This window comes from Hemiscyllium ocellatum, chromosome 12 (assembly GCF_020745735.1).
Source record: "Hemiscyllium ocellatum isolate sHemOce1 chromosome 12, sHemOce1.pat.X.cur, whole genome shotgun sequence".
NCBI classification, from domain to species: domain Eukaryota; kingdom Metazoa; phylum Chordata; class Chondrichthyes; order Orectolobiformes; family Hemiscylliidae; genus Hemiscyllium; species Hemiscyllium ocellatum.
Genome location: NC_083412.1, coordinates 102,019,007 through 102,030,319, shown reverse-complemented (window position 1 = coordinate 102,030,319; position 11,313 = coordinate 102,019,007). Strand labels below are relative to the sequence as shown.

The following is an 11,313-nucleotide window of genomic DNA, read 5'->3' as shown; positions in this document are numbered from 1 at the left end:
CTGTGTGGGGGAGCTGTGTGGGGGAGTGAGGGTGGGATGCTGCAGCAATCCATCAAAGGGGATCCAGCCGATGTCAGAGGAGCTGAGAAAAGTGAAAGGCTGAGCGGTCTGTTGAGAATCCATTGATACTCAGCAGATCTTGATACGCTTCCTGTTCTTTACCAGCCACGTACAATCATCATTACTCCCGAATGTGAAAACAGCACATGGCATTGAGCCCTCAGCTGGTTGCCCTGCTCAGTGAGATGATGGTTTATTGTGTATCTGATGTGTTTCCTCCACAGCCATTCATATCCTTGGCCAGTAAAAATCTCAGGTTTCAACTTCTTCATTAAGCATGTGGGGCAACTTTCAGCCAGTGGGATGGTTTCAGCAATGTTAGGTCAGTCTCTCATAATAGGGATTTGCTAATGATTGCAGCCTGGTTAATTCCATCACTTCCAGCCAACCTCAGTCCCACTATAGCAACATTTGATCATTTCTGGTGTAGAACAGCACTGAATGGTTTTGAAAATAAATCAGTGGTGAAATGGTGTCTTGAGGGTTTCTGCAAGATTTCTTATGACGTGTACCCCAGATATCACAAGTGAGCGTTTCACGGGTGATGTCCTGTTTGCAGCAGTTGCTCATAAAGTCACAGTTTCACAGATGAGAGAGGCAGTAATGAACTAGGTGGGTTTTTTCATGATTCTTATTACCATGGCTACATTTTTTACTCCACATGTATGCAGTCAATTTGCACTAGCTGCCCTGGTTGGGATTTGTACTGATGACTCTGCGTCATTGGGCTCGGCCTCCTGATTACCACCGTGCCATTCCCACATCGAGTACAGTTCTGTCCTGTCGCCCCCAGGCCCAGAGTGCTGTCAGCTGTGATGTAACCATTCTCCCGAACCTGTCCACAGATGGAGGCATTACGAAGCAGGCATGGACAGAGACCCACTTTGTGACAGATTAGGGCAGGTGACCAAAGCATGTGGATTTTAAGAAGACTCGGAAGGGAAGGCCAGTTACCTGGAGTTTTAGAAACTGAAGATAAAGATGGAGGAATTAAACTAAGACCAGGATTGGAAGAGTACAGAGATTGATTAGCATAGGGAGGAAGCCAGGCCATCAGTCAGAATTAAATATCACAAATAACTGCTTGGATTTTTTTAAAAGACACTAGGGAGACCAGGCTGAAGCAGTAGTATCACTGCACTAGTACTGTAATTGTTTGTCATTCATTCACAGGAAGTGGGCATCACAAGCATTTAATTCTAGTCACTAGGTTTTTTGTTCAGCCATAGGGTGTGGGTGTCGCTGGCTTGCCAGCATTTATAGCACATTCCTAGTTCCATCGGGGAGGTGGGGGTGAGCTGCCTTCTTGAACCGTTGCAGTCCATGTGCTGTTGGTAGACCCACAATACCCATTGGAAAGGGAATTCTCGGATTTTGACCCAGCAACAGTGAAGGAATGGCTATATGTTTCCAAGTCCAGTTGGTGAGTGACTTGGAGAGGAGTTTGAAGGTGGTGGTGTTCCCATGTATCTGCTGCCCTTTGACCTTATCGATGGATATGGTCCAGAGTTTGGAAGGTGCTGCCTGAGGATCTTTGCTAAATTACTGCAATGCATCTTGGGAATCCTTGTGCATGAGTTTGCAGGTAATTAAGAAGACAGATAAAATATTGTCCTTCATTGCAAGAGGGATGGAGTTTAAAAATAAGGAGGTTATACTAAAATGCATACTGGTAGATAAATCCCTGGGACCTGGTCAGGTGTACCTGTGGGAAGCTAGGGAAGTGACTGCTGGGTCCCTTGCTGAGACATTTGTATCATCGATAGTCACAGGTGAGGTGCCGGAAGACTGGAGGTTGGCTAACGTGGTGCCACTATTTAAGAAGGGTGGTAAGGACAAGCCAGAGAACTATAGACCAGTGAGCCTGATGTCAGTGATGGACACGTTGTTGGAGGGAATCCTGAGGGACAGGATTTACATGTATTTGGAAATCCAAAGACTGCTTAGGGATAGTCAGCATGGCTTTATGTGTAGGAAATCATGTCCCATAAACTTGAATGAGTTTTTAAAAGAAGTAACAGAGAGGATTGATATGGACTTCAGTAAGGCATTTGACAAGATTCCCCATGGGAGATTGGCTGGCAAGGTTAGATCTCCTGGAATACAGGGAGAGCTAGCCATTTGGATACAGAACTGGCTCAAAGGTAGAAGACGGAGGGTGGTGGTAGAGGGTTGCTTTTCAGACTGGAGGCCTGTGACCCAGGATTGATGCTGGATCCACTGCTTTTTGTCATTTATAGAAATGATTTGGATGTGAACATAAGAGGTATAGTTAGTAAGTTTACAGATGACACCAAAATTGGAGGTGTAGTGGACAGCGAAGAAGGTTACCTCAGATTACAACAGAATCTTGACCAGATGGGCCAATGGGCTGAGAAGTGTCAGATGGAGTTTAATTCAGATAAATACGAGGTGCTGCATTTTGGGAAAGCAAATCTGAGCAGGCCTTATACACTTAATGGTAAGGTCCTAGGGAGTGTTGCTGAACAAAGAGACCTTGGAGTGCAGGTTCATAGCTCCTTGAAAGTGGAGTCTCTGGTAGATAGGATAGTGAAGAAGGTGTTTGGTATGTTGTGGCTGTACAGGACATTGATTAGGCTACTGTTGGAATATTGCGTGCAATTCTGGTCTCCCTATTGGAAGGATGTTGTGAAACCTGAAAGGGTTCAGAAAAGATTTACAGGGATGTTGCCAGGGTTGGAGGATTTGAGCTATAGGGAGATGCTGAACAGGCTGGGGCTGTTTTCCCTGGAGTGTCGGAGGCTGAGGGGTGACCTTATAGAGGTTTATAAAATCATGAGGGGCATGGGTAGGATAAATAGCCACAGTCTTTCTTTTCCCCAGCGTAGCAGAGTCCAAAACAGGAGGGTATAGGTTTAATGTGAAAAGGGAAAGATTTAAAGGGGACCAACGGGGCAACTTTTTCACGCAGAGGGTGGTGCGTGTATGGAATGAGCTGCCAGAGGGCATTGTGGAGGCTGGTACAATTCTAGCATTGAAAAGGCATTTGGAACCGTATTTGAATAGGAAGGCAAATGGGACTAGATTAATATAGAGTATCTTGTCGGCTTGGACAAGTTGGACCAAAGGGTCTGTTTCTGTGCTGTACATCTGTATGTCTCGACAGCTGTATCGGGAGAACTGTGTGCAGGTTTGGTCTCCTTCCTTGAGAAAGGCTGTACTGGCCCTGGAGGGGGTGCAGAGGAGGTTCACTGAGTTGATTCTGGAGTTGAGGGGGTTGGCTTATGAGGAGAAACGGAGTAGACTTCAGAAGAATGAGGGGGGACCTTGACGAAACATGTCAAATTATAAAGGGAATCGATAAGGTAGATGTAGGGATGTTGTTTCCACTGGCGGGTGAAACTAGAACTAGGAGGTAAAGCTTCAAAATTAGACTGAGCAGATTTAGGACTGGATTTAGAAGGAATGTCTTCACCCACAAGGTTGGGAATCTGTGGAATTCTGTTCCCTGTGAGGTAGTTGATGCTTTCTTGTTGAATGTTGTGGTTCTGTTCGCCGAGCTGGGAATTTGTGTTGCAGATGTTTCGTCCCCTGTCTAGGTGACATTCTCAGTGCTTGGGAGCCTCCTGTGAAGCACTTCTGTGATGTTTCCTCCGGCATTTATAGTGATTTGTATCTGCCGCTTCCGGTTGTCAGTTCCAGCTGTCGCTGCAGTGGCCGGTATAGTGGGTCCAGGTCGATGTGTTTGTTGATAGAATCTGTGGATGAGTGCCATGCCTCTAGGAATTCCCTGGCTGTTCTCTGTTTGGCTTGTCCTATAATAGTAGTGTTGTCCCAGTCGAACTTGTTGAATGGTTTTAAGGAAATGATGGATGGATTTTTGAACAGTAAAGGAACTAAGGGTTACAATATCCGGCTTGAAAGGATATTGGAGCGGGAGGGGGAGGATCCAGCTGTTGTGGTTCACGTTGGTACTAACAACATTGGCAAGACTAGGGTGGAGGACCTGTTTGGGGATTACGAAGCACTAGGCAGGAAATTGAAGGAACAGGTCCTCAAGGGTCATAATCTCCGGATTACTGCCCAAGCCACGTGCCAACTGGCATAGGGATAGGAAAATTAGGGAAGTAAACACGTGGCTAAGGGATTGGTGTGGGAAAGAGGGATTCCACTTCATGGGGCATTGGCATCAGTTTTGGAACTGGGGGGATCTGTACCGTTGGGACGGTCTCCACCTGAACCAATCAGGTACCAGTGTTCTAGAGAAGAGGATAAATAGGGTGATTAGTAGGACTTTAAACTTCTGAGTTGGGGGGAAGGGAAAGTGAAAGCGACAGGGAGTATGGTGTTAAATGGAACGATAAGCAGCAGGTGTGCAGGCGGATCTAAACTCGAGGCAGACTGGGAATGCAGCAAAAAGGAAGGATAACTTCGGACATCTTATGACTTCCAATATCTCTAATGATAAAGTTAGCATTAAGGCACTTTACCTGAATGCTCATAGCATTCGTAACAAAGCCGATGAACTAATGGCACAGATCATAGTGAATGATTATGATGTGGTAGGTATCACAGAGACTTGGTTACAGGGGGGTCAGGACTGGCAGTTAAACCTCCAAGGATTTTCAACTTAACGAAAAGGGAGGTGGGCAGAGGGAGTGGGGTGGCCTTGTTAGTTAAGAACAAAATTAAATCTATGGCACTGAATGACATAGTGTCAGATGATGTGGAGTCTGTGTGGGTGGAATTGAGGAACCACAAAGGCAAAAAAACCATAATTGGAGTTGTGTACAGACCTCCTAACAGTGGTCAGGACCCGAGGCGCAACATGTACCGGGAAATAGAGAAGGCATGTCAGAAAGGCAAGGTCACAGTGATCATGGGAGACTTCAATATGCAGGTGGACTGGGTAAATAATGTTGCTAGTGGATCCAAACAAAGGAAATTCATGGAATGCTTACAGGATGGTCTTTTGGAACAGCTTGTCATGGAGCCCACAAGGGAGCAGGCTATTCTGGACCTAGTGCTATGTAATGAACCAGACTTTATAAAAGATCTTAAAGTAAGGGAACCTTTAGGAAGCAGCGATCATAATATGGTAGAGTTCAGTCTGCAGTTTGAAAGAGAGAAGGCAAAATCGGATGTAATGGTGTTACAGTTAAATAAAGGTAATTATGAGGGCATGAGAGAGGAACTGACAAAAATAGACTGAAAGCAGAGCCTAGCGGGGAAGACAGTAGAGCAAAAATGGCAGGAGTTTGTGGGTATAATTGAGGACACTGTACAGAGGTTCATCCCCAAGAAAAGAAAGATTATCCGGGGAGGGATTAGACAGCCATGGCTGACAAAGGAAGTCAGGAAATGTATTAAAGAAAAAGAGAGATCCTATAAAGTGGCCAAGAGCAGTGGGAAATCAGAAGATCGGGAAGGCTACAATAACAGAGGATAACAAAGAGAGAAATAAGGAAGGAGAGGATCAAATATGAAGATAGGCGAGCCAGTAGTATTAGAAATGGTAGTAAAAGTTTCTTTCAAAACATAAGAAACAAATGACAGGCAAAAGTAGACATTGGGCCACTTCAAACTGATGCTGGAAGCCTAGTGATGGGAGATAAGGGAATAGCAGGAGAACTTAACAAGTACTTTGCATCAGTCTTCACAGTGGAAGACATGAGTAATATCCCAACGATTAAAGGGAGTCAGGGGGCTGAGTTGAGTATGGTTGCCATTACGAAAGAGAAAGTGCTGGAAAAACTAAAAGATCTTAAAATTGACAAATCTCTTGGCCCCGATGGGATACATCCTAGAGTTCTGAGGGAAGTGGCTGAGGAAATAGCGGAGGCATTGGTTGAGATCTTTCAAAAGTCGCTGGAATCAGGGAAAGTCCCGGATGATTGGAAGATCGCTGTTGTAACCCCCTTGTTCAAGAAAGGTTCAAGACAAAAGATGGAAAATTATAGGCCAATTAGCCTAACCTCGGTTGTTGGTAAAATTCTAGAATCCATCATTAAGGATGAGGTTTCTAAATTCTTGGAAGAGCAGAGTCTGATTAGAACAAGTCAACATGGATTTAGTAAGGGGAGGTCGTGTCTGACAAACCTATTGGAATTCTTTGAAGAGATAACAAGTAGGTTAGACCAGGGAAACCCAGTGGATGTGGTCTATCTAGACTTCCATAAGGCCTTTGATAAGGTGCCACACGGGAGGCTGCTGAGCAAGGTGAGGGCCCATGGTGTTCAAGGTGAGCTACTGGTATGGATTGAGGATTGGCTGTCTGACAGAAGGCAGAGAGTTGGGATAAAAGGTTCTTTTTCGGAATGGCAGCCGGCGACAAGCGGTGTCCCGTAGGGTTCAGTGTTGGGGCCGCAGCTGTTCACGTTATATATTAATGATCTGGATGAAGAGACTGGGGGCATTCTAGCGAAGTTTGCAGATGATACGAAGTTAGGTGGACAGGCAGGTAGTACTGAGGAAGTGGGGAGGCTGCAGAAGGATCTAGACAGTTTGGGAGAGTGGTCCAGGAAATGGCTGATGGAATTCAACGTGAGCAAATGCGAGGTCTTGCACTTTGGCAAAAAGAATAAAAGCATAGACTACTTTCTAAACGGTGAGAAAATTCGTAAAGCCAAAGTACAAAGGGATCTGGGAGTGCTAGTCGAGGATTCTCTAAAGGTAAACATGCAGGTTGAGTCCGTGATTAAGAAAGCGAATGCAATGTTGTCATTTATCTCAAGAAGGTTGGAATATAAAAGCACCGTTGTACTACTGAGACTTTATAAAGTTCTGGTTAGGCCCCATTTGGAGTACGGTGTCCAGTTTAGGTCCCCACACCTCAGGAAGGACATTCTGGCACTGGAACGTGTCCAGCGGAGATTCACACGGATGATCCCTGGAATGGTAGGTCTAACATACGAGGAACGGCTGAGGATCCTGGGATTGTATTCATTGGAGTTTAGAAGATTAAGGGGAGATTTAATAGAAACTTACAAGATAATACATGGCTTGGAAAGGGTGGACGCTAGGAAATTGTTTCCGTTAGGCGAGGAGACTAGGACCCGTGGACACAGCCTTAGAATTAGAGGGGGTCAATTCAGAACAGAAATGCGGAGACATTTCTTCAGCCAGAGAGTGGTGGGCCTGTGGAATTCATTGCCACGGAGTGCAGTGGATACCGGGACGCTAAATGTCTTCAAGGCAGAGATTGATAGATTCTTGTTGTCTCGAGGAATTAAGGGCTACAGGGAGAACGCTGGTAAGTGGAGTTGAAATGCCCATCAGCTATGATTGCCAGAGTGGACTCAATGGGCCGAATGGCCTTCCACTCTTATGTCTTATGGTCTTATGGTGAGAGGGTGGATAGGTGCAACTGAGGCCATGAAAAGATCAGCCATAATCGAATTGAATGTTGTTTCAGGCTCATAGGGCCAGATGGCCGACTCCTTATCTTGTGAATAGTACACACTGCTGTTCCTGAGTGTTGGTGGTGGGGGTGGGAGGGGATGTTTGTGAATGTGGTGCCAATCAAGCAGTTGCTTTGTCATGAATGGTGTCAAGCTTCTTGAGTGTTGTTGGAACTGCGCCTGTCCCCAGGCCATCACACCCCTGACTTGTGCCTTGTCAATGATGGACTGACTTTCGGAGTCAGGAGGTGAGTCACTCACCGCAGTATTCCTAGCCCCTAACCTGCTTTTGTAGCCACTGTGTCTATGTGGTGAGTCCAGTTGAGTTTCTGGTTAATGAAAATCTCCAGGATGTTGATATTCGAGGATTCAGTGATGGTAATACCGTTGAATGTTAGGGGGCATTTGTTAAGATTGTCTTGTGGTGGAGATGGGCATAGCCTGGCATTTGAGCACAGGCTGTTTCAGTACCTGAGGAGTGGCGAATGGTGCTGAACATTGTGCAATCATCAGCAAACATCCCCATTTCTGACCTTAAAATGGAGGGAAGGTCATTGATGAAGCAGCTGAAGATGGTTGGGCCGTGGACACTCCCCTGAGGAACGCCTGCAGAGATGTCCTGGAGCTGAGGTGACTGACCTCCAACAACCACAACCATCCTCGTGTCAGGTGTGACTCTAACCACTGGAGGGTTTACCTGCTGATCCCCATTGATTTCAGTGATCCCACTCCTAGTTGAATGCTGCCTTGATGTGAAGGGCTGTCCCTCTCCCCTCCCCTCTGGAATTCCGCTCTTATTGTCCATGTTTGACCCAAGGCTGGAATGACGTCAGGAGCTGAGTGACGCTGGGGGAACCCAAACTCCACGGAAATTGTTTCTTGTTCTGATAAATCACTCAGATCTTCAATCAAATATTGATTTTCAGTAATTAAATATTTTAATGTGCAAAATAATGTACAAAACAAACTTGTTTAAAAATGCAAAAAGTACAAATTTCATGACAACAATAGAATTCACCAACTGTTTTTTTTAAATATAATCAATAAAAACTTCATTTAAGCCTGAAGCTGTTTCTGAATCTGCTTTAAGCTCCATCCTCGGAGGTGGGCTGAGGCAGATGCTGCTTTAAGGAGCTGCTGGGTGGAATTTCTCAGGCACTAGGCCATTAAACAGTAGAATGGGAAACCAATCCTCAGTTACCGCCAGCTGACTGACCCCCAGCACCCTCTCCACCAGCTGACTGACCCCCAGCACCCTCTCCACCAGCTGCTGAACCCCATTCCTTTACCCCCTGCCCATCCACCAGGAGGAAATAAATTATTTTCACTAATCATTCTGCAAAGGGACTGAGCAGATCTTTGCTTGTACCTTTTTTTGGGACCTGGTCACTGAAGCAGTGCGTTGTCCTGGAAATAGGAGTAGGCCAATCAGCCCTTCAAGCTTGTTCCCATCATTCAGTGAGATCATGGCCCAGGTGTGGCCTGTCTACAGGTAAACCTACCTTTGACCTCTTCCTGGATTCCTTGTCTTAAGAAAAATATATCATCAAAAGAGCATTGTTAATGTATTAAGATATCAAATTGTTCAGTTTTGAAATGTAAAATCTCATTCTCACTTGATTAACATCACTTTTTAATCAGTTGGAATGTAAAACTAATGTAATGTAAGATTATGTATAATGTAATTATAATGGAAAATCAGTATAAACATATTCGTAGCTATCAGCAGAGAGAGAATGTCTTTGCTGATTTTAAATTAAGTTTTTTATCTCTCCCAAAAAAAACTTGGATTTTGAAAATCAGATGTTTACTTTGATGACAGTCCAGGGGAGACTATGTAACCATGAAAATAAATGGGACAAACAATGAGAAATGTAGAAAACCCAACTAATCAAATTCAGCTGTTAGCAAAACTCCTCCTTTCATCATCAGATAAATTTTAAAGAATTTCAATCAAATAATAAAAAAAACCACTAGCTGAAACTGTTTGATCTTACAACCAGCTCTTTGACACAGAGAGTCAAGGCCCAGAACCAGGCCTGGGGCCCTGTGAAAACTCAGTCACTACCTCCTCATGAGAAGCCAATTTTTAAAAACAAGTTAAAAAAGCAGAACGTGAAACACACAATGGAATTTCAAAAGTGGAAATTTCCAATGGAACGAACATGAGAAACCCCCAATTCCAAAAACAAATGTGAATCGGCCTCCTTCCAGGCTTCACACCAAAAACGACCAGAAAAGCTTCCAGAGTCTGGAATTATCCAGTGTTAAACATCAAACGGTAACAACATTTCCCAAAAGGCTGTGGCAGTCACTGACAGCGGGTCAGGGGAGTTCTTCACAGCCTCAGCTCTCAATGCTGGGGAGTTCCCAACTTCCTGGCCTGGACCATGTGATTCGTTCACAGCAACAACATCCCAGACTCAGCAACAGCAGCCCATTCTCCATGGAATCCTTCAGGAGGATTATAGTCTATGAATTTATGACAAGTCCTGAACATAACAAACATCCATCCATCCATCCAAAAACACACAACTCCACAAAACATAAAGAAACACAGCTGCATGGAGCACACTCTGAGACTGAGAAGCCTCCCCCCGGCTCAATTCAGACATCACGATGCTCCAGAGACTCAGAATCTCCGAGAGACTGACCAACGTCATCCCCAAGGCTCCCACAGTCAAACTCCCAACTCAATTTCCTGCCGACTCAGTGCTGAGGATGGTGGATCTGATACGAGTTACTCTCCCGCAATCTGGCTCGACTCCTCCGGAGCCCCCATCCCCTGGGACCCAGCCACTACAGAGCAACCTTGATTATCTGAATGATGCGGGTGGGGAGTATTTTGTTCGGCTAATCAAATGTTCAGACAATCAAATGCTGGATAATGCAGTTTAACCAAGTATCAGGACCATGCGATTTTGTCTGGATATTCCAAAATTCGAATAATCGAGGTCCCCCTGGATACCCTCCCACCACCTCCACACACGCACACGCATGCACACACATGCATACACACAGACACAAACATGCACACACACGCAGTGTCTGGGCCTGAACCCCAGCCCTGCCTCAGGACCCCAGTAGAACCCTGCCCTGTCACTGAGGAGGTGTAATCATTCACTCCATCAAAACTATACCTGCAGAGATTTCCAGGAATTGCTCACCTCAAACACACAACAGGGCGGTTTCACTTCTTTTTGCCACCGATGGATAAAGATTCGTTTTTGTTTTTGTGAATCTGAAAACCAAAACATTCAGAAATTGTAAAGTCCCACGTTACTGAGCTGACCCGCGGCAGCTTCTCATTAACTGACAGTATCACAAAAACCAACCAGATAAACAGGAAAGTGAGACACAGTGGTGAGTTATTAAACTGTACAAAATACAAACAGGAGTAGGCCCTTCAGCCCCTCATTCAGCCTGCTCCTCTATTCAATAGGATTAAGGCTGATCCAACGGTCCTCCACTTCCCACCCTTTCCATGTGAGTCTTCATTCCCTGACGGATCAAGAATCTATCGATCTCAGTCTTAAACATACCCAAGGGCTCTGCTCCCATCGCGCTCTGAAATTCCAAAGTTCCCAAAAGACACTCACCAGCGAAGCAGGTAAGGGCTGTTTGGCAGCGGCTGCTTGAAGGCTCAGTGACGTTTGTTTAATGGTTTAAATTTGAATTTTTTTTTAAAAAAAGCACGGAGTGGACCTGGAAGCTGGTGTAGCACAAGCTTACCTGGGTAAGTTGTTTTTTTTTCCCCTATAAAAGTGCGCAGGAGAGGAACCTGAGGCACTACAGGGTTGAGCCTCCCACCTGCCCTCCTCCTCTAACCTCATAATAAGACCCGTTGTGGTGAGAAGGGAAGTGCTGCATTTTGCTTATTCTCGTGTTTAGA

General features: G+C 45.2%; 1 protein-coding gene across 1 annotated transcript in view; it reads right to left on the bottom strand.

The window, feature by feature from the left end:
- Nucleotides 1–9,822: 9,822 nt before the first annotated feature.
- Nucleotides 9,823–11,313, bottom strand: part of pde9aa (phosphodiesterase 9aa) — a 66,592-nt gene continuing 65,101 nt past the window's right edge. Inside the window, exons 18-19 of the mRNA XM_060833892.1 lie at nt 10,589–10,662; nt 9,823–9,893 (exon numbers count right to left, since the gene is read on the bottom strand). Coding sequence (XP_060689875.1) covers nt 10,612–10,662 — 51 coding nt within the window. The 3' untranslated portion in view covers nt 9,823–9,893; nt 10,589–10,611. The remainder of the gene's footprint in view (nt 9,894–10,588; nt 10,663–11,313) is intronic.